The sequence below is a fragment of the Hordeum vulgare genome, chromosome 6H (assembly GCF_904849725.1).
Source record: "Hordeum vulgare subsp. vulgare chromosome 6H, MorexV3_pseudomolecules_assembly, whole genome shotgun sequence".
Classification (NCBI taxonomy): Eukaryota; Viridiplantae; Streptophyta; class Magnoliopsida; order Poales; family Poaceae; genus Hordeum; species Hordeum vulgare.
The window spans coordinates 554491792-554515272 of record NC_058523.1 but is presented as its reverse complement, the minus strand read 5'-3'; the positions used below and the strand labels follow the sequence as shown (position 1 = coordinate 554515272).

Genomic DNA, 23481 nt, shown 5'->3' with positions numbered 1-23481 from the left:
AAAGACATGCAAACAATGAAATTCTACATAGATGAACCTATACTACCCTAATCATCCTCGAAGATGTTCCATACCCGGCTTCGAATAAACGGGCGGGCAGCCACAACTTCGACTCATGTGGCTGCTCTGCCTCATGTTTGACGAAAAGTGCGCCGATCACCGTCCGTTCCTTCTGGTTGGCTTCACATAGACCTCATCCTGGATGGACTCTAAAATGGCCTGTTGATCCAGCATCTTCACCGCCGCTTGGGCGACCGCAAACTCCGTCATGGCGTCCTCCATGTCGAAGCCCATAACCAACGCCAGCTCGTCCTCCGACAGCTCCATCCCGTCCTCCTTCGGATCTGCTAGCTTCATCGGAACTAGCTCCTCCGGCTCCTCCTCCTGCCCCTCTGGCTCCGACAAGTCCGGAGGCATGCCGACTTCGATGCGGGCGGCGCGCCTCGCCTTGATCTCCACCTTAATCCGGATCCGGCACTCCGACATGAGCATAGCATGCGTCGTCTTCTTTTGTCAGGCCATGACAAAGCTAGACGGCGCAACAAGGAAAGAGGTGGATGAGACTAGGGTTGGGGGACGCCGACTGGGTTAAATAGTCGGACTTTGGCCTCGGACGATGAGCCAGAGCAACACCATGCATCGTTCACACCTCCACCAGAAGAGACGCTCGTCGGACTGTTGGTTTTTGAACGATTCTGTGTGGTACCCAACCTTCAATCTCACGTGGCGGACATGCTCAATCGTGTCCGGGCCTCCCATATCCATTTCATATTTGTGCTGAATATGAAGGATGTCGATCAGCCTTGATGTTTGAGGCACTCGTCTGAATCATTTTTTGTGACCAGTCACTGATTGGACCACCCACCCGACGTTTGAGAGAGGTTTTTTTGGGTGCCTGATTGTGAATGCTCTAGCAAATTATTTTTGTGATGTACTATGATTTAATTAATATGTTTTTGGAGAAATTAAATCATAAAAATATGCTGGTTTCAAATTTTCAGCCCAAATAATTGAAATGAAATCCGTGCTAAATATTTTGATAAATCAACTAAGCACCAACTTGCTCGCAAATACAAGTTTTATTTGCTACCATTTGAGTGAAAATCCAGTCAGTAGTGTAAATAGCAGTTCAATTTTTGTCCCCACTTGAGTGAAAATCAAGTCGGTCGTGTCAATAGCAGATCAATTTTTGTCCCCACGATTTTTTCTAAGAAACAAATTAGATAGATTCATGCATATGCCGTCAAAGATATCGTTGGGTTAAACAAGAGTACTCACCTACGTGCCCAACACCTAGTGCAGATGGATGCCTAATCCAAGGCTGCACTTTTCTTGCCCTGATATAGAAATCTCACTTGTTCCTGTCTGATCTCTTCTCTTAATTAATTAATTAATTAATTCTCACATGGGAACACCGGCATAACCAAGGTGATTTAATACTACGGCCGGTGCCACGTATAGACGATGGACGTATACAACCATTCACACAAAAAGATCCACCCAGGAGGGAATCGAAAACGATTGACACAAGAAAGGATTGGTTTAAAGAGTAAGCACAATAAACTAAAATTCAATAAGAATAATATCGTACTATTGGAATCTCGTGATTACTGTCAAAGTTATATTCGAGAAATTTAAAACGAGAACTAATAGGGGATGGCACAGTTCCTTCATAGCGAAGGCATTTAAATTTTTTTTGTCATGGTTGATCTAGAAACGTTTGTGAGTTAGCATTATCGTAAATTAAAACTGATGGAGTAGCACTTTTATTATTGTACATTAATAATTAATAGCTATAAAAATATTACTAGTAAAAGATAAAAGGAAAGAAGGAGAGGGAAAAAAAAAAGAGAGAGAGAGGCAGGAGGCAATAAAAGCGGAAGGAGGAGAGGAGAAAAACAGGGGCGGCCAAATCCCACAACTTTAGAGAGAGAAAGCGGAGGAGGAAGGCGACGACTCGTGCAGAGCGGAGGCAGAGAGACCCATGTGGAAGCCATGGGCGTGGACGTCGTGACGACACCTGCTCTGCCTCCCCGCCGCCCCCATGACCCCGCCGCCGCAATGCGCCTCAAAACCCCATCTTTAACCCGGCGGGCTCCGTGAGGGTCCTCGATCCAGGCCCGGCCATGGCGGAGGCGCCGCCGCCCAAGCTGCTCTACATTGCCGTCGCCGACGGCGGCGGCCGGCGCGCGTTCCGCTACACGCGCCCCGTCCTGCAGAGCACCCTCCAGCTCATGGGCTGCAAGGCTCGCCACGCCTTCAAGGTCGTCCCCCCCTCCCCTCCCCTTACCCCATCTCCTTCCCCTCTTTTGCTGCCTGTATGTATTGCTGTCTGCGATCTTGATCCTGGCAATGGAGGGCCGCCCGCCTCCCTCCGATTGGAAGCCCTCGCGCGACCTGACGTTATGCCGCGATTAGATTGGACCGAGGACGGAACCGGCTGCTTCTGCTCTGTTTTAGATGCCACAGATCCTCCATGGCCAAGCATGGTGTTCTGGCGCTGCTGCATACTTGAATCGCTCCTTCTTGGTTCAGACGATGTAGTTAGGCATGCCGAGCATAGTGTTTGGCAATGGGACGATTTCGACATGGGAAGGCGACAGCTGCCTGCTTCTGTTACGTTCTAAGCAGTAGCTGCCGTAGATCCTTCATGTCCATGGACAGCACATGCCTAGCAGAGTGTTGAGTTGATTGTTCTTTCCTCAAACGATGTTGTTAGGCATGCCTGGCATAGTGTTCGGCGGTGGGACGGTTTCGACATGGGAAGGTGACAACCGCTCCGCCAATCGATGAGCAGCATACCGCCTTCTTGGCTCGATCCAATCCAAACTCCACTTCCCTTGGACTGGACAGGAAACTCTCGCATCATTTTCGCAATCTTTTGTCCAGGCCTCCAGGGTCACTCTCTGCAACAAGAGATTGGATCTGATTCCGCGTATTTTGTCCAAGCTATATTGTTCTTGTTGCAGACTGAATTTGTCTTTTGGTGATACTTTGCTTGGGGGCCATTATCGTCACAATACCGTCATGCAACTGTTGCCCCTTTGCTACACCTAGTGTGAATCGCTATTCCTTTCTTCGCTTTATTGTGCTCTCATGACAGGGACAGCACCATGTTATCATGATATGGACATCTAGGCTTTGCCTTGCCATGATCTTTATGCTCGGGAACTGTGGCTTGACGGGCTACCGTTGTAGTCTGTATCTTGGTACTGACCTGAGCTTTGGTATCGGGTTCTCACTCGATGTAATTTTCTTTGCTCTGATTTGGTCATGACTGTTTGGCGTATCTTGTTTTCCTCATCGTCCATTTCCATTAGCTGCCTAAGCAAATATGCATCTTGGAGTTGACCTGACTCTGGTATCAGGTTCTCACTTGACGTAATTTTCTTACTCTGATTTGATCATGACTGTTTGGCGTATCTTGTTTTCTCCGTCGTCCATTTCGATTTATTAGCTGCCTAAGCAGATATGCATCTACGAGTTGACCTGACCTCTGGTATCAGGTTCTCACTTAACGTAATTTTCTTACTCTGATTTGGTCATGACTGTCTGGCCTATCTTGTTTTCCTCACTGTCCAGTTCGATAAGCTCCAAAAGTAATACGCTGTTCATATGCACAACTTTTTTTTACTGCTGTGTGGAGTTTAACAGTGTTCTTTTTTTCTGTCACCCCTGTTGTCACCATCAGATTAGCAAGAGAGTATTCAGTGTGATGAGGAGTGAATTCTTGGAGGCATCAAGGTCGGATAGGGCTGTTAAAGATGAAAATGCCTCTAGCCTGGACATTGGGGAAGATGCTGAGATGCTTAAATCAGAAATTCCAGACGCAAGTAGTAGCAGTTTGCCCTTCGAGTTGTACAAGACGCAGACAACGGTTCTTGTTTCAAGAGAGAGGTTTCTGAATATCGTGTGTGATGCACTCTCTTCTTACAAGTATGTTGGACCAAACCAGAAGGCTGACTTGCTTCTTGCTTGCAGGTAACTTTACCCTGTCTCTTTCTTATTGAGTAAATACGAAGTAGAAGCAGTCAAACTAGCATATTTCTTCATCTATTTAATTTACAGCTCCTAGTCATCTATTATCTCCACAACTGAACAGGCTTAGGATAGACATTTATGCTTAGCATGCTTTGTTAAAGTCAAATGATTCCTTTGAGAAAAAGCCAAATTATTCTTATGAGCACGGTGCATGCATTATGCTCCAATGAAATATGCATATATTACCCAAGTCATTTCAGGGCATTCATAGGGTAGATACTCGATGAATTCAACGGCAGCTAATTTTTTGCAATTGTGTCTTTTTTCAATTATTCTGATCAGAATTAAGGAGAAAAAGGAATCGGTGACAGTACTCTTGTGTGGGACAAGCGGATGCGGCAAGTCCACCCTATCGTCTCTGTTGGTATGTTTATTTTCTAACCTAATAGTCTCAGCCATTTCTGGATAGGTGATAGCATTCAGTGACACAGTAGTTTGGTACACATGGAAGCATTTAATGATAAGTATCTGCATATCAAATACCAATTTAAAGTGCTTTCACACCTTTTCTGCTCTGTCGTGTTTCTTGTTGCTTTTAGAAGACTTCATGATGCTGACTCTTTTCTGAATGCTAAATACAGTCTGTTTGTTTCACCCAGGGTGGTAGATTGGGCATAACGACAGTGGTTTCTACTGATTCTATACGCCATATGATGAGAAGCTTTGCAGATGAAAAGCAAAATCCTCTTCTCTATGCGTCAACCTACCATGCAGGAGAATACTTGGACCCTGTTGCAGTTGCTCAGTCAAAGGCTAAGCGCCAGGCAAAGAAGCTCGCAATGGTTTCTAATCCTAACGCCAATGAAGGCCGAGATGACACTTCAGATGTTAAATCTCGTCATGGCTCCTCAGTATTACCTCCTAGGACCGAGCTGATTGGCAGCAAACAAATGGCAATAGAAGGGTTCAAGGCGCAAAGCGAGATGGTCATTGACAGCCTCGACAGATTAATTACATCCTGGGAAGAGCAAAAGCAATCTGTTATTGTTGAAGGGGTTCATTTGAGCCTCAATTTTGTGGTGCGTACTAGTCCAGAAGCAACACTCATATTCTATTACAGCTCATGCGTCGTTTACCTGTTATATATTTTGTTGAGCTGATGAATTGACTAAGTTATATTTTATGTGAATATCTAATAGATGGGGCTAATGAAGAAACATCCTTCCATAATACCATTTATGGTCTACATTGCAAATGAGGAGAAACACATGGAACGATTTGCTGTGCGCGCAAAGTACATGACATTGGACCCAGCAAAGAACAGATATATCAAGTACATCCGGAACATCAGGGCCATCCAGGAATACCTTTGCAACCGAGCAGACAAGCATCTGGTGCCCAAAATTAACAATACTAATGTTGACCAGAGCGTGGCAGCGATACATGCCACGGTTTTCAGCTGTCTTCGCCGGCGAGAAGTTGGGGAGCAGTTGTATGATCTCAACACAAACACTGTTCCTGTAGTGGATGAGGAATACAGGAACCAGCGTGCAGCTAACTCCTTGGGTTCCAAGGGGATGTTCCAGTTCATTCAAAGGAAGGGGTCCTCAAGGAATCTGATGGCTCTCCTTAACCCTGATGGTTCGGTGACTAAGGCTTGGCATGTAGATTCAAGTGGTGGCAATGCCAATGGCAGTAGAAGCAGTGGTAGATCAGTAGGAAATCATATGGTTAACCCATCACAAATTGGGATGGCGGAGTCAGTTAATCTCCAATTTGGTTCTTTTGGGATTAGTGCGTGGCTGAGTGACACAGGTGGTGGCACCAGTCATGCTGGAAGTGTAGATGACCTGAGGGCTGATGGCATGGAGACAGGCGGTAGATACTTCTCCTCATGCTGCAGTTCACCGAAGACGTCAGACTGCGCCTCCAAAGAGGTATGTGTTGTGCAGCAACACTAAAATATGTTATTAATATTAGCAGTAATGTGTGAATATTTTTGTAGTAGATTGCTGATGCTATACATTCCAATCTAACAAACGCTCTGGTGACCGTTCCAGCATATGGAGGATTATTCAGTCTATGGTAGTGAAGAAGAAGCTGACGACCCACCTGACGCTGAAACTGATGAGGATCTATCTGACGAAGAAAGGGATGTTCATGAGGTAGCTACTATATTATCCAGCAATTTTCCTAGTCGGATTTACTCCTATTATTGGTAGCAGAGACTTGATTCCAGTTGCTGCTTGATAGCGTGCCAGTTGATAGCATGCCTCGTTTCAATGCTTGTGCATCAGTAATCCGAGCTTTCTAGATTGCTAAATGTTTTCTCCACCAACCATTTCCTTCAGATTGAAGCGGGCTCTGTCGACGAGCACTCCACCAAGTCCGACGAGGAGTACGACGACCTAGCGATGCAGGATGTGATGGAGAACGGCAACTGCTCTGACGACGATGATGAGCAGGCTGCGGGGTATGGCACCAGGAGCTCACCGCCCATGGATGAGAGCATCCTCGGAGATGACGCCGTGCTGGAGGGCAGGTACCACCACAACCTGGACCTCTTCACGATGTCCAAGGACGTCACCGCCACAAAGATGCCGTGCGCGTGACACCGCCGCCCCTGACCAACCCCGGGGGAAGAAAAGCCTGGACACCACTGCCACGGTTCACTGGCGGCCGCGGTGCTCTTGGGCACATTATCTGGTGGTGCTTCCAGTTCGGAGTCTGCACCGGTTGTTGTACCCATATGAGCTTATATGTTGTGTTTGTGACTGTTAGAGAGGATCAGATGCTTGGCCATATATAGGAATATTGGGGCTTCCCCCTTTGTCAAAACTCGAATAATGAAAAGTTCAATTTGCACAAGAGTATATTGGCGTCGAAAGTTGGTGCAGACGATGGACACATACTCCACCAGTTTGGAAATATAAGACATATCTTAACTGTGCAAGATCGTGATTTGAAGAACAAGTTTATCTAGTTTATATTTTATATTTTAAATATGAGACCATTGGATTTGTGTTTGAAAACATTTTGTAGCAGTTAAACAATAGCCGAGTGAGGGCTAGGACTAGCCCCCAGTTTCATATTCCCAAGGGTAGGCAACAAATGAGGGCTGTTAGCAACAGCTCCTAATCCCGTTGTCAGTGCAACAAATTCAGCCAATTCCTCTCTTTTCAACTGCTATTGTGAGCATACAAATCCAATAAATATTCTATGTATCATTATGAGAAGAAAATGTCGCAAAGTCAAAAGACAACTCGAGTGATAAGATTAGCATGGCATATGTATCAAACAATACGCCATCACCAATAAATAAAGATGGGAGAAAAATTACAGGCCATGCATAAAAAACAGAATAAGAACACTGGTACTTGATTTCATAGATAAGACATTCATTAGATTTCTATTAAACCTCCTTTACAGAGAATGAAACATTTGATTTCTGCGAAACATCAGTAAAAATAGGAAATCTTTACAGGAGATGGAAACCTTATACACTGATGAAACCCAAGGCAAAAGGATCTACAGGTGTCCTTGCTTCCCATCATCATCTAACCCTAAATATTTCAGCTAATTTTGCTTCCATGCTTTGCCTTTGTTATATATATTTATATATATGTATCTTACTCGAAGAGGGAAAAACGGTACAAATATACAACTTCTCTCCTTTTTGAACAAGCAAAATCTCTTTCTCTTTCTCTTTATTCCCAGAGGCCCCCTCCTTTATTTACAATCAAAGGCTTTCGCGAGCTCCAACTTCTCCGACGACGGCAATGGACAACGACTACTGGTAAGGCTAGCCTCGCTATCTGTCTGTACAGGGGTTATTCTGTCAAACTAACCATTCAATCTCTGCAAGACTGCGACGAGACCCCGATACGCCTTTCTGCAAATGAGAAAAACAAATTAAATCCAAATGGAAAAGGATTTGCAAAAATATGCAGATTAGGAAGAAATAAGCAAACGCCTCCATGACCACCCATCTTAAAAAGGAAGAAGGATGAATTGCAGTAAGGGTGACTAAAGAGGGGCTCTGTAATCTGGTACCTCCTGCGGCTATAAGCTTCTCCACCCGGGCAACAATATGTTTCCCGTAGGTGTATCTCTTCAGTGCGTTCAGGTGGACCTTGATACGCGAAAGAATCAGCTCACGGTTGTGGTCGTCGCAAGTCTCCAAAACCTTCTGCACTACATAGTTTGCAAACTGGTCTTTCATCATTGCCTGGAAAGCAGAAGCTAGACGTCAGAAGACTGGAATTGCCCAAACATACAGGCTTTGGAATAACAAAGACCCGGTATCCACATCTGCACCTTGAAGCAGCAAATGAGGAAATGAAAAACAGTTTCACACATATAGCATGCTAAACAACTCATGTAGTCAACATATATCAATTTTATTTCTACACAGAGCATGTTCTGCAACAAAGAACCAGTACACTTAAACAGCTGTTGAAAACACACCTGTAATGGCTCATTCTCATCAGTAGTACCAAGCATTTCATTAATTAGTATCTGGCGCTCCTCAGGAGAACCAAAAGACAGACACTTCTCAACAACATTGGAAGCGAATTTCTGTTGGCTCATCTTCACGATCTGTCCAGCAAGTTGCGTAATTATAGAAGTACGTTCTTCTGGTTTCCCGTGTTGCAGGACATGCTGCAAAACAAATAAACCAAAAACCTTTTGTGTAAGTGGGATACATGACACTTTCAACTAGGTAAGGGCTAGTTTATGCAGTAATACGAGAAGGTGGTAAACAGAAGAAAAAAAAAACGAGAAAGTAGTAATCAGAAGAAAAAAACTGTCCATATATAATATCATATATCGGGATGATAGATCACACTGAACAAATCAAAACACTTGGTGGTACTGGGCAGAAAGTATGAACAAAACAGTACAAGCACATGCGGTAATTAGAAACTACTCCCAACGAGATATAAAAACTAGAGAAAGAGCATTTACATGATATGTAACTGCCAACGTGGTAGAAGAAATCCAATATAACCCATCCCTTCAATTTAATACACAAGGCCCAAGTGAAATTGTACAACGACAAATATCTAACAAGTAAATGAATAAGCAGCTACCTGGATAACATAATTGCCATACTGGTCTTGTGTCAAAGGAACCACACACTGCATGATCTCCTCCATCATGGCATTTTGCGTGCTTTCATCATCACAGTGCTCCAAGACTCTCTGGTGGTAGTCAATACAGGTAGGTAAATTTAGTAAATTGTGAATGAAATGCATCCATTAAAGCCAGATATAGGTTGATATAGCACCTGAATAACACGGCAACCATATGGATGGGTGGAAAGTTCAACCACTTGTCCATAAAAAGCAGAAATGATGAACTGTATCCTTTCTTGAGGGATGCATTCTATGCACTTTTGGATTACATGGTTGCCATTCTGATCACGAACACATTTCATGATAATTGCGTTTCCATCAAGCTCCAAAGCCATTTGTGTTTGTTGCTCCACACCAACCACTTCTAAAGCCTACAGAAAATATAATGTCCCTAAGACTGTATATAAACAGCTGGTCCGTAACTGATTTGGTGGGGAAACGTTTAGTTTGTAGCAATACATACCTTCTGAATAACGCGGCAACCATACATTTGCGTACTCAGCGTATATACATGACCCTTGAGTAGGTTTGCCAATTGCTTCTTTTGTGGTTCAGTCCCATACTCGAAGAACTGCCAAGAACAACAAATTAAGTTGAGAGGTTTTTAAATAATAAGATAAACTCACAAATCGTTAGTGAACAAATCAAATTTGTTCGATACTGATGCATAAGATAGTTGCTCACCTTCTGTATAACATAGTTTCCAAAAACATCAGTCATCAACGTTTGGGCTTGGGGAAGTATTTCTGGAAAAATCATGTTCTTCTCTTCAGTAGAAGCTGTTTCAAGCTTCTGCTGTATAAAACGACTCCCGTACTGATCCGAGCTGCAAAGGGAGAATCGTATTAGTATTCCACATATACACAGCAACTATACTGGGTTAAAAACCAGGAAGTAGTACCTGAACTCGACCACATGACCTACAATATCTAGCAGCTCAAAAGACCGGGTCTTATTGGTCTTGAATTCCTCCAGCAGAGAAGACCCATAACCATTATCTATTACACCATTCTCTGAACTCCATCCTCCAGTGGTGCTCCTTGCCATGGATGGAATACGTGTTAGCCTATCCCCTTGCCTGGCATGACCCTGGGGAGATGGGACAAAATGACTAGATGTTGGACTTGGTAAATATGCCATGTCCATGCCATATGCTTGTTCACTGCCATAAAGAGTTGGGCTAAGACCACCAGACTTGCCCAGGTATGGTATTCCATACTGTAGCTTCTGCTGAGCAAGTAATGATGCAAGATAAGCCTTTTGATATGCAGCACTATCCATGTGGCCTGAACCAGAAAAGTTACTTCCCCGGAAAGGACTCATGCTTCCAGCTGCACCAAGGGGGGAGTTGGGGTTTGCCTGCAAGTAAGGCGCATACACTGTGTCCATTGGTTGGACCTGATAACCAGTCCCCCCTTGTTGATTTGAAAGAAGGTTGGCATACTCACCATCTGGATAGGAAAACACAAGTCAGGAAACAATGGTAACACACACACACACAAAGAGAGAAAGAGAGAGGAGGGGGAGAGGTAGAGAGAGAGTACCAGTATTCAGGTGATTATTCAGCATGGACGAGCCAGAACTTCGTGAATTAGCCTTCGCATGCCGTCCAGTTACATCAATGTTTGAGCTATCACCATTCAGGTTTTGGTAGAGATACACAGGTCCAGTCGGGCTCAGTAAAGATCCTTTCTTGTGCCCATTACCATGCTGTGATTGTGTAGGGAACTTGCTGTTGCTTTCAGCTGCCAGTTTACTCATATTTGGATTACTCAAGTTACTGCTACCATTTGGAAAGACTGCATATTCCAGGGCATTTATCGGCTCTTCATCAGCATTATTATGAACTAAATTCTGTGGAGAAAATTGTCTATGCTCCTTTGGAACATTATTAAAGAGCACATCTCTTTGATCGCCACCAAAGTTCTGGTAAATATGATTTTGCACATCACTTTCTAAATTGGCCATGTTGTTCCCTGAGAGGTTTAAACTGGACATAGCAGATAGAGCTGCTGCAGTATCAGAACCATCATGATTACGAGAAGCAACACTTCTGCCTTCAACCATTCTATCAGCTTTTCCCATCCTAACTCCAACTGGAGGAAGGCAAGGGCTTGGAGCCCTCTGCATCAATTGAGGGTCAGGGGTGGTGCTTCTTGAGATCGAAGAGCCCACTGCAGAAGCAAATGTGTGCGACATTGAAGAACCTAAACTTTGCACCCTGACAAGACTGGGTGAAGCTGATCGAAAGCCATTCATAGATTCTGACCTACTCTGCAGTTGTGCCTTCGATGACTCAGAGGACCTTACTGGATTTGGGCTCTCAAAAGCATTCCGGCTATTAGAGCGTGAAAGATTCGGGCTCTCAAAAGCATTCCGGCTGTTAGAGCGTGAAAGATTTGGGCTCTCAAAAGCATTCCGGCTATTAGAGCGTGAAAGATGACCAGCTTTAGAAGCAGGACGGCTAATATTTTCCTGCCATGGAAACCACTGTAAATTAGAAAACAAACAAACCGAGACGTATTGAAGGTTAAAGAACTATTGATCCTATCAAAACACAAAAGCAATAAGAGAATATTTTCAACCTGCAGGGCATCCGCAAAGCTCTTGCGGCGGGAGGCGAGGCCATTGACATCAGACAACCCAATAAGCCCATCAGCGGCCTGCCCAAGCCACTCCGACGACTGCTGATGTGCGAGCCCATTCCTTTCACCTCTGCCCATCCTATCGTTCAGGAGGTACTCCACTCCGTTGCCTTCACGGGCTCCTGGCTGAACCGAGAACAGAGAGCTCCCACCAGTGGCCTCCGAGGGCCTCCTCCTCCAGTCCCCGACACCCCCGGAGGCAGCCTGGAACCTCTGCGCCGCGCGCCAGTCCTCCTTGGACACCATCGGCACGGGCAGCCTCGGGTTCAGGTGCTCGTTGTTGTAGTAGTACTGCAGGTACGCCGGGTGAGACAGTATATCCTCCTCGGAGAGCATGTCATTGAGGCCGCCGCTGCTGTCAACGTGGGCCGGGGGCGCGGCGGAGAAGAGTGTGCCTACGGCTGCACGGGCGCCCTGGACGGTGGGGGGAGCGCTGCCGCTGCGGTACATGCTGAGCTCCTCGGCGGAGGCGCCGCCGCCGTGGTTCTGGTCCATGAGCACCGCCTGCAGGTCGCGCTCGAGGTCCTCGAAGGTGGGGCCCGCCGGAGACGGAGCCATCGCCGCCGCAGCAGCAGCCTCGGTCACTTGGCCGGCCGGCTCTGTTTCCTTCCTCGTGCTTTTCCGCCTTGGTTCCCACACGAAACCTGAAACCAGCAAGCACCGGGACGGCGAATAATCAGGACCCCGAATTTCACACCCAGATGAATTGAAGATAATCCCACACGAAGCTTCAGGAAGAAGAAGAAGTGGATGAAGTATACAGAGAAAACGATGAGAAGCCAGAGCCAGGAGGCGCGAGCTAAAGGGAATCGGCTTAATCCCGAGCAGATTTCATCGATTCCCCTGCCTCCCACCCTGGATAGCAGCGCCAACAAGAAAGGCGAGCTTTTTAGGGGCGGACCTGCCGAGGGTTCAAGCAACAGAACCCCAAATTATATGGCAAGAAATCAGCAAACCCACTGGGCTACTCCATCGAAGCAGCGAAGAAATCGGCAGCGGCGGGCGGATTGGGGAGGAGGCAAAAGGAAACATCAACGAACCCCGGGAATAATAATAATCCAAGAAAGTTAGGGTTCGTCACCTCCGACGGACGGGAGGAATCAATCGGGGCCCCGGCGGACGGACGGATCCCCGGTCCACGCCAGTCCGGCGGCGCGGACGAGGAGTGGGGGGATGGGCTGCCGGGAGGGTGGAGAATTCCTGGAGGGTTCGGCGGGCGGGCGGACGGAGGAGGAAAGGGGAGGGGGAGCTGGGTTGGTTTTGTTGGTCGATCTCCGGTGCGAGGCGAGGGCAAAAGGCAGCGGCAGCTAGTGGACCCGAGAAGAAAAAACCATCCTTGGCGGATTTGGTGCAGCTTACCTCCTCCTCCTCGCTAAGCTAGTACTAGCCCTATGCAAATGCAATGCACCCTTCTCTTTCTTTCCTTCCCTTTTCTTTTTTCCTTTTTTGTTGTGTTCTTTATAAGCAAGAAATGTCTTGAGATGACTTGCCAGGTGTTTTTTTGCAACGACTTGGTGGTTAAGATACGTGACAGGCAATCTAAACAATTCAGAAAAGTAAAAACCATGATGGAAAAGTTAGCCGGATCTTGTTAATATGGGTGCTCATACGCCCGCAGACGCACACGAAGTTAGCCGGACCTTGTTAATATGGGCCCTCGTACGTCCGCAAACTTGCCCCGGCGCATCCCCAGACACTGACCGAGCACGTCTCGTTTGTTGCCTTCCACATCTGCGTCCCTCATACCCATACAATTCATGCAACGCTACGTAAAGAAAGTACATCAACACGGTTCATCGGATCGGATTGCATTGCCGAACAAAAGGAACATAATTCATCGGAGTTCATCGGCAAGTCCAAACTACGAACTACTTAAACATACTTCAAATATAAACAAAACGGGGAAGAGCGTATGAAATCACCATTTCCTCTCCGACCCCTTCCCCTTCCGGTCGTCCACGCGGATGTGCCCCTCCGCCGTGTAGGCGTTAGCTGCGGTGGAGCGTCGTCGTCGTTGTCGTCGTCATCAGAGCCGGAGGTGGAGGCGTCGTCGTCGTCCTCGTCAGAGCTTCACCGCATGTCGGACAACCTACAGAGCAAGCGGTCCTCCTCCTTCGCGTGTCAGGCCACTTTTGCCTTCGTCGCCGCCTCTTTCATTGCCCCACGCTCCGACAATTGGATGGCCAGTCGGAGCGCCTCGGCATTCTTATGGCGGAGGCAGCGTGCATCGTCTCTACCGTCGTCAGCGAGCGACGAAGGACGCCCGCGAGGAGCGCATCCTTGGGGCCGAACGCCAAGTAGCCCGTGCCTCCCCCCTCTCTCTCTCGCCTTCTGCCGCTCGAGGCGGGTTGCACGCACCTCGGACTCCGACAACCTCGTCACCCCATCCCCGGCGTGGGCACGAGGACCCAGAGGTGGCCGGGCACCGCTTCGTGAAAAGAAGGTGGTGGAGGTGGGCGACGTACCTCACCTGGAGCATGCCGGACGAGCGGGAGTGATACATGTGATCTGCGATGGGTTTTTCCCCGAAGAGGAGGGGATGATGCAACACAGTGTAGATAAGTATTTCCCTCAGTGAGAACCAAGGTTATTGAACCAATAGAAAGACCATGCAATTTCCCATCTTCAACGCCTACACACAAAAGAGCAAACACTTGCACCCATCACGGACAAGAGGGTTGTCAATCCCTTGAACTCGTTACTTGCAAGCGATAAGTAGTGATAGATAGATAGCTTAAATGTATTAAATATAAAAAAAGTAAATATAAATAATAAAAGGAAGTGAGGTATTTAGTATTTTTGTATTTATATTTGTGAATAGACCCGGGGGCCATAGTTTTCGCTAGAGGCTTCTGATACGTCTCCAACGTATCTATAATTTTTTATGGTTTCATGCTATTATCTTGTCAAACTTTTGATGTTTTGTATGCCTTTTATATCTTTTTTGGGACTAACTTATTAACTCAGTGCCAAGTGTCAGTTCCTGTTTTCTCGTGTTTTTGACCCTTTTCAGAGAAGGATTTTAAACGGAGTCCAAACGGAATAAAATCTGCGGAATGATTTTTTCCATAACAGAAGACATGGCGGAGACTTGAAACCAAGGCACGGGACCTCGGAGGAGGTCACAAACCCACCAGGCCCGGCCTAGGGGGCGGGCCTAGCAGGCTTGTGAGCTCCCCGTGGCTCCTCTGCCCTAGGTCTTTCGCCTATATATTCCCTAAAATCCCAGAAAAAATCAGGAGATCATCGAAAGTACTTTTCCGCCACCGCAAACTTCTGTCTCCACAAGATCCCATCTGGGGCACGTTCTTGTGCCCTGCCAGAGGGGGGATTCGGATACGGAGGGCTTCTTCATCAACACCATGACCTCTCCGACGATGCGTGAGTAGTTCACCATAGACCTACGGGTCCATAGCTAGTAGCTAGATGGCTTCTTCTCTCTCTTGGATCTTCAATACAAAGTTCTCCATGATCTTCATGGAGATCTATCCGATGTAATCTTCTTTTGCGGTGTGTTTGTCGAGATCCGATGAATTGTGGATTTATGATCAGATTATCTATGAATCTTATTTGAGTTTCTTCTGATCTCTCTTATGCATGATTTCATATCCTTGTAATTCTCTTCGAGTTATGGGTTTTGTTTGGCCAGCTTGATCTATGATTCTTGCAATTGGAGGAGTGCTTGGTTTTGGGTTCATACCGTGCGGTGACCTCACCCAGTGACAGAAGGGGTAGCGAGGCACGCATCGTGTTGTTGCCATCAAGGGTAAAAAGATGGGGTTTTCATCATTGGTTTGAGATTATCCCTCTACATCATGTCATCTTGCTTAAGGTGTTACTCTGTTCGTCATGAACTCAATACACTAGATGCATGCTGGATAGTGGTCAATGTGTGAAGTAATAGTAGTAGATGCAGAAAGTCTCGGTCTACTTGTCTCGGACGTGATGCCTATATGTATGATCATTGCCTTAGATATCGTAATGACTTTGCGCGGTTCTATCAATTGCTCGGCAGTAATTTGTTCACCCACCGTAATATTTGCTATTTTGAGAGAAGCCTCTAGTGAACACTATAGCCCCCGGGTCTACTCCACACTATATTTTCAGCCTTACACTTTTACTTCGTTGCACTTTCCGCCTTCAGATCTCACTTTGCAATCAATCTTGAAGGGGTTGACAACCCCTTTATAGCGTTGGGTGCAAGCTCTTTTGTGTTTGTGCAGGTACTTTGGACTTGACGCGATTCTCCCACTGGATTGATACCTTGGTTCTCAAACTGAGAGAAATACTTACTGCTCCTGTGCTGCATCGCTTTCCTCTTCAAGGGAAAAACCAACGCAAGCTCAAGAGACGACAGAAGCTTTCTGTCGCCGTAGCAGAAGGATTTATTGCGCCGTTGCCGGGGAGGATCGAGTCAAGAACTCATCCAAGTAAGTATCGCAAACTCATCTCTTGCATTTTCTTTTTTGCGTCTCGTTTGCCTCTCCCCCACTTCTGAAAAAACAAAATTTACAAAAAAAAGATTTGCCCTTTTCTTCGTTTGCCTTTTCGTTTGCTTTTCCTTTGCTTATGTTCTATGTGCCTTCAATATGCTTGCATCTTCGCTTCCTGAAAATCTAGTGATATTGATCCTCACCCACTTGCTAATCTCTTTAAGAGATCCAATTATGTTGATCCAATTGCTAGTGAGTTGAGTGCACTTGACTATCTTTATGGAGTTTTGCTTGAGATGCGTGAATCTGGAAATTGCGAGGAAGAAATTTACGAAGTGATTCACGAGGCCTCCTTGAATGAAAAGCATGATTGCAATGGTTTCATTATAAATTATATTAATGGCAATCATGCTAAAAATATGCAAAACCCTAAGCTTGGGGATGCTAGTTTTTCTATGTACACTACTTGTTGCAATGATCGTGATTGGGGTGACTATTTTTCTTATGATCTTGAATTTTTTTAAGCCTCTTGATGATTATGATATTTGCAATAACATTGAAAGTGGGTTTGGAGAAGTCATGACTTTAGTTGATGATAATCCCACTATTTTTTAAGAGCGTCAACTTTGCATGCATGTGGATCATGAAAAGAATATCCTATGTGATAGCTATATTATTGAATTTGATTATGATCCCACATGCAATTGCTGTGAGAGAGGAAAATATTGTGGTAGAAACTTTCATGTTACCAAATTACCTCTGGTTATCTTGAGATTGCTATTGTCTCTTTCTTCTTCCTTGCATTTGGTAACTATTAGTTGTCTTGCCAATTTCTTTCCCTATAAAATGCCTATGCATAGAAAGTATTTTAGACTTAGATGTGATTTTCACATGCTTTATGATGCTCTCGCTGTGCTTTAATTCTTGTCTTTTGTGTGAGCATCATTGAATTATCAATGCCTAGCTAAGGGCGTTAAACAATAGCGCTTGTTGGGAGGCAACCCAATGAATTTATATTTTTCTTTATGTTTTGTTGCGTCCACACCATCATAATTCTGTTATGGTTGTGTCTTTTGTGTTTCCTTTTGTGTTTGAGCCAAGCAAAACCTTTATGACTAGTCTTGGTGATGGTTGTTTGATCCTGCTGGAAAAAGACAAAAACTTTTCGCTCACGAGATGATTTTTCATTTTTATTCAGAAAGAGATTTTGAGTTGATTCTTTTTGCTGTTGGTTGATATGCCTTTTGCAAGTTTTCAGAATTTTTGATATACCAGAAGTATACGAAGTATACAGATTGCTACAGACTGGTCTGTTTTTGACAGATTCTGTTTTTGTTGAGTTGGTTGCTTGTTTTGATGAAACTATGGATAGTATCGGGGGGTACTAGCCATGGAAAAGTGAGAATACAGTAACCTAACACCAATATAGATAGAATTCAAGTTTGATACAGTACCTAAAGAGGTGGTAGTTTGTTTTCTTGTGCTAATGTTATCACTAGTTTCTGTTTAAGTTTTGTGTTGTGAAGTTTTCAAGTTTTGGGTGATGTTCTCATGGACAAAGAGATAAGGAGTGGAAAGAGCACAAGCTTGGGGATGCCCAAGGCATCCCAAGCCAAATTCAAGGACACCAAAAAGCCTAAGCTTGGGGATGCCCCGGGAAGGCATCCCCTCTTTCATCTTCAATCCATCGGTAACATTACTTGGAGGTATATTTCTATTCACCACATGATATGTGTTTTGCTTGGAGCGTCTTGTATCTTAGGAGTCTTTTCTTTTTGTTGTGTCACAATCATCCTTGCTGCACACCTTTTGAGAGAGACATGCACTCATTGTGATTTTGCTAGAATGCTCATCGTGCTTCACTTATATCTTTTAAGCTAGATAATTTTGCTCTATGTGCTTCACTTAGATCTTTTAGAGCACGGCGGTGCGTGACTTGGTAGTTGACTTATGCTATGAAAGTAGTCCCAAAGGTGATAGGTACCCAAAGAGGATACAAAAACCTCCATCTTCATGTGCATTGAGTAGAAAGAGAAGTCTTGATTCCTCTCAATTAGTTTTGAGACATGGATTTGGTAATATTAAGAGTTATGTTAGTAGGTTGTTGTGAATCTAGAAATACTTGTGTTGAAGTTAGTGATTCCCGTAGCATGCACGTATGGTGAACCGCTATGTTAGGAAGTCGGAGCATAATTGATCCATTTATTGTCATCCTTTGTGTTGAGGTCGGGATCGCGCGATGGTTAACACCTACCAACCCTTCCCCTAGGAGTATGCGTTTAGCACTTTGTTTTGATTACTAATAAAAACTTTCGCAACAAGTATGTGAGTTCTTCATGACTAATGTGAATCCATGGTATAGATGCACTTTCACCTTCCACCATTGCTAGCCTCTCTAGTGCTGCACAGTTTTCGCCGGTACACAAACCCACCATATGCCTTCCTCAAAACAACCACCATACCTACCTACTATGGCATTTTCATAGCCATTCTGAGATATATTGCCATGCAACTCCCACAGTTCCATCTCATGACTTGTGCCGTCACTCTCATATTTCCATTGCATGATCGTAAGATAGCTAGCGAGATGTTTCAACGTCATACGCCAAGCTAGATTGTTGCACATCCCGGTACACTGTCGGAGGCATTTCCTATAGAGTCATCATCGTTCTAAGCTTTGAGCTGTGAGTAAATAAAAGTGTGATGATCATCATTATTGGAGCATTGTCCCATGTGAGGAAATAAAAAAAGAGGCCAAAGAACCCAAATAAAAAAAAGAGGCCAAGAGCCCAAATAAAAAAAAGGGAAGAGAGGAAAAGAGAGAAGGGACAATGCTACTATCTTTTTCCATACTTGTGCTTCATAATAGCACCATGTTCTTCATGATTGAGAGCCTCTCGTTTCGTCACCACCATATGCTAGTGGGAATCTTTATTATATAACTTGCCTTGTATATTCCAATGATGGGCTTCCTCAAAATTGCCCTAGGTCTTCGTGAGCAAGCAAGTTGGATGCACACCCGCTAGTTATCCTTTTGAGCTTTCACATACTTATAGCTCTAGTGCATCCTTTGTATGGCAATCCCTACTCATTCACATTGATATCTATTAATGGGCATCTCCATAGCCCTTTGATACGCCGAGTCAATGTGACCATCTCCTTTTTGTCTCACAACCACCACCACACTCTTTTCCATCTATAGTGCTATATCCATGGCTCAGGCTCATGTATTGCGTGATAGTTATAAAAAGTTTGAGAAAGTAAGAGTGCGAAAACAATTACTTGGCCAATACCGGGGTTGTGCATGATTTAAATTAGTTGTGTGAGGATGATGGAGCATGGCCAGACTATATGATTTTGTAGGGATAACTTTCTTTGACCTTGTTATTTTGAAAGTTCATCATTACATTGCTAGTTTGCTTGAAGTATTATTGTTTTCATGTCAATAGAAAACTATTGTTTTGAATCATACGGATCTGAACATTCATGTCACATGAAAGAAGTTGCAAAGGACAACTATGCTAGGTAGCATTCCACATCAAAAATTCAGTCTTTATCACTTCCCTACTCGAGGACGAGCAGGAGTTAAGCTTGGGGATGCTTGATACGTCTCCAATGTATCTATAATTTTTGTTGGTTTCATGCTATTATCTTGTCAAACTTTGGATGTTTTGTATGCCTTTTATATCTTTTTGGGGACTAACTTATTAACTCAGTGCCAAGTGCCAGTTCCTGTTTTTTTTCGTGTTTTTGACCCTTTTCAGAGGAGGATTTTAAACGGAGTCGAAACGGAATAAAATATGTGGAATGATTTTTTCCATAACAAAAGACACGCGGGAGACTTGAGAACCAAGGCAGGGGACCTCGGAGGAGGTCACAAGCCCACCAGGCCCGACCTAGGAGGCGGGCCTAGCAGGCTTGTGAGCTCCCCGTGGCTCCCCTGCCCTAGGTCTTTCGCCTATATATTCACTAAAATCCAGAAAAAATCAGGAGATCATCGAAAATACTTTTCCGCCACCGCAAGCTTCTGTCTCCGCAATATCCCATCTGGGGCACGTTCTGGTGCCCTGTCGGAGGGGGGAATCGGATACGGAGGGCTTCTTCATCAACACCATGACCTCTTCGATGATGCGTGAGTAGTTCACCATAGACCTACGGGTCCATAGCTAGTAGCTAGATGGCTTCTTCTCTCTCTTGGATCTTCAATACAAAGTTCTCCATGATCTTCATGGAGATCTATCCGATGTAATCTTCTTTTGTGGTGTGTTTGTCGAGATCTGATGAATTGTGGATTTATGATCAGATTATCTATGAATCTTATTTGAGTTTCTTCTGATCTCTCTTATGCATGATTTCATATCCTTGTAATTCTCTTCGAGTTGTGGGTTTTGTTTGGCCAGCTTGATCTATGATTCTTGCAATTGGAGGAGTGCTTGGTTTTGGGTTCATACCGTGCGGTGACCTCACCCAGTGACAAAAGGGGTAGCGAGGCACGCATCGTGTTGTTGCCATCAAGGGTAAAAAGATGGGGTTTCCATCATTGGTTTGAGATTATCCCTCTACATCATGTCATCTTGCTTAAGGCGTTACTTTGTTCGTCATGAACTCAATACACTAGATGAATGCTGGATAGCGGTCGATGTGTGGAGTAATAGTAGTAGATGCAGAAAGTATCGGTCTACTTGTCTCGGACGTGATGCCTATATGTATGATCATTGCCTTAGATATCGTCATGACTTTGCGCGGTTCTATCAATTGCTCGACAATAATTTGTTCACCCACCGTAATATTTGCTATTTTGAGAGAAGCCTTTAGTGAACACTATAGCCCCGGGGTCTACTCCACACTATATTTTCAGCCTTACACTTTTACTTCGTTGCACTTTCCGCCTTCAGATCTCACTTTGCAATCAATCTTGAAGGGATTGACAACCCCTTTATAGCGTTGGGTGCAAGCTCTTTTGTGTTTGTGCAGGTACTTTGGACTTGACGCGATTCTCCTACTGGATTGATACCTTGGTTTTCAAACTGAGGGAAATACTTACTGCTCATGTGCTGCATCGCCCTTTCCTCTTCAAGGGAAAAACCAACGCAAGCTCAAGAGACGACAGAAGGTTTTTGTCGCCGTAGCAGCTTCTCTCTCGTAGAAAGCATAGAGTGGGTAAACAAATTACTGTTGTGCAACTGATTGAAAAGCGCATAGTTATGCAATATTTATTTATGGCAATGATCATTATATATAGGCATCACGTCCGTAAGCAAGTAGACCGAGTCTTGCCTGCATCTACTGATATTACTCCATCCATCGACCGCTACCCAGCATGCATCTAGAGTATTAAGTGAAAACATAGTAATGCTTGAAGAACAATGACATGATGTAGACAAAGTAAATCCAATTAGTATAAATCAACCCCATCGTTTTACCCTTAGTGGCAACAATACAATATGTATCATGTACCTTTCTATCACTGGATTGAGCACTGCAAGATTGAACCCACTACAACGCACCTCTCCCACTAAAGTTAGATCAATCTAGTTGGACAAACCAAATCAATAGATGGAGAGAATTACAAAGCTATCACAATCATGCATATAAGAATTCAAGAAGACTCAAATATATTTCATGAATAATCTGAATATAAACCCACAATTCATCGGATCCCAACAAACGCACCGCACAACAGTGATTACAAAAGATAGATCACTGCAGGAATTGCGATGATCATGGCAACAAAGAAGAGAGAGAGAGAGAGAGAGAGAGAGAGAGATCGTTGTCTACGTATTAACTACAGACCCGTAGGTCTAAGGTTAACTACTCATACATCACCACGGGAGCGACAAGGTTGATATAGAGGCCTTCCGTGATCAATCCCCCCTCCGACAGGGCACCGGAACAGGACTCCAGATGGGCACACGATGGAATAGAGACTTGCGCCGGCGGAAAAAATGTTTCAGGAGGCTCCTTAGGGTTTCGGGGATTAATGTGAATTTATTGGATAGAGAGGAGGGTCAGAGGCCAAGGGATCTATCTTTTGTAATCTATATTTTTTTTTATTATTCCATGCTATAGTATTATCATTCTAGGATACTTTTTGGGCATTCATTTGTTGATTCATATTATTTTTTAGCACTAACCTATTAGTCGAGTGCCAAGTGCCACTTGATGTTTTCTACATGTTTTTGGCTTTTCACGTTTACAGTGCAGAAGGGGGATTGATCATGGAGGGCTTCTACATCATCCTTGCTGCTCCCATGGTGACGTGTGAGTAGTTCACCACTGACCTACGGGTTCGTAGTTGATGACTCACAAGTATAGGGGATCAATGATACATCTCCAATGTATCTATATTTTCTTATTCTTCCATGTTATTATATTATCATTCTTGGATGTTTTTATGATCATTTTATAGCAACTTTATATCACTTTTTGGGGCTAACCTATTGACACAATGCCTAGTGCTAGTTGTTGTTTTTTGCTGTTTTTTCTTCTTCGTAGAAAATCAATATCAGATGAAGTCCAAATGCCACGAAACTTTACGAAGATTTTTTTGGACGAGAAGGAAACTTGGGAGCCAAGGAGGAGCATGAGACGAGGCCAAGGCAGCCCACTAGGCACCAGGGCGCGTCCTGGTGTCTAGTGGGACCCTCGGACACCTCCTCCACCGCCTCTGAGCTCTATAAATACCCCAATATTCATAAAACCCTAGCGGAGTCGACAAAAAATCGTTTCAGCCGTCGCAAGTTCCAGAGGCCACGGAATCCAATCTAGAGTCCATTCCACAGAGGAACACAATCACGGAGGGGTCCATCATCCTCATTGGTGCTCCTCCGATGATGTGTGAGTAGTTCATATCAGACCTACGGGTCCGTAGGCAGTAGCTAGATGGCTTTCTCTCCCGTTTTTTTCTCAATACAAGGTCTCTTGGAGATCCATATAATGTAGCTTTCTTTTGCGGTGTGTTTGTTGGGATCCGATGAATTGTGAGTTTATGGCAAGATCTATGAAATCATATTCATGCTTGATTATTATAGCCTCGTATTTCTTCTCTGATATTTGATTTTTGTCTGGCCAACTTGATCTTTTATCTTGCAATGGGAAGAGGTGCTTTGTAATGAGTTCGATCTTGCGGTGCTCAATCTTAGTGACAGAAAGAGACATGACACGCATGTATCATTGCTATCAAGGATAAAACGATGGGGTCTATTCCTACATGAATAGATCTTGTCTACATCATATCATCATTCTTAAGGCATTACTCCGTTTATAAATGAACTCAATACACTA

At 44.5% G+C, this 23481-nt stretch overlaps 2 protein-coding genes across 4 annotated transcripts; one reads left to right on the top strand and one right to left on the bottom strand.

Annotated features, from left to right (window-relative positions):
* The first annotated feature begins 1900 nt into the window (after window positions 1–1900).
* Window positions 1901–6854, top strand: LOC123402219 (P-loop NTPase domain-containing protein LPA1-like). 2 transcript variants are annotated; one of them, XM_045096111.1, is made up of 7 exons: window positions 1901–2264; window positions 3692–3981; window positions 4324–4405; window positions 4641–5060; window positions 5181–5918; window positions 6042–6146; window positions 6333–6854. In XM_045096111.1, the coding sequence occupies exons 1-7, from the start codon at window positions 2127–2129 to the stop codon at window positions 6591–6593; spliced, it is 2034 nt and encodes a 677-aa protein (XP_044952046.1). In that variant the 5' UTR covers window positions 1901–2126; the 3' UTR covers window positions 6594–6854. The 2 variants fall into 2 exon arrangements, with proteins under 2 accessions (XP_044952046.1, XP_044952047.1); XM_045096112.1 differs by lacking the exon at window positions 1901–2264 and adding an exon at window positions 2733–3247.
* A 486-nt stretch (window positions 6855–7340) lies between these two features.
* LOC123402217 (pumilio homolog 3-like) lies at window positions 7341–13102 on the bottom strand. 2 transcript variants are annotated; one of them, XM_045096109.1, is made up of 11 exons: window positions 12846–13102; window positions 11705–12408; window positions 10664–11594; window positions 10021–10570; window positions 9804–9945; window positions 9583–9690; window positions 9272–9490; window positions 9075–9185; window positions 8449–8643; window positions 8035–8209; window positions 7341–7873 (listed from the first exon to the last, which is right to left on the bottom strand). In XM_045096109.1, the coding sequence occupies exons 2-11, from the start codon at window positions 12320–12322 to the stop codon at window positions 7833–7835; spliced, it is 3090 nt and encodes a 1029-aa protein (XP_044952044.1). In that variant the 5' UTR covers window positions 12323–12408; window positions 12846–13102; the 3' UTR covers window positions 7341–7832. The 2 variants fall into 2 exon arrangements, with proteins under 2 accessions (XP_044952044.1, XP_044952045.1); XM_045096110.1 differs by lacking the exon at window positions 12846–13102 and adding an exon at window positions 12526–12665.
* Between the last annotated feature and the right edge of the window lie 10379 nt (window positions 13103–23481).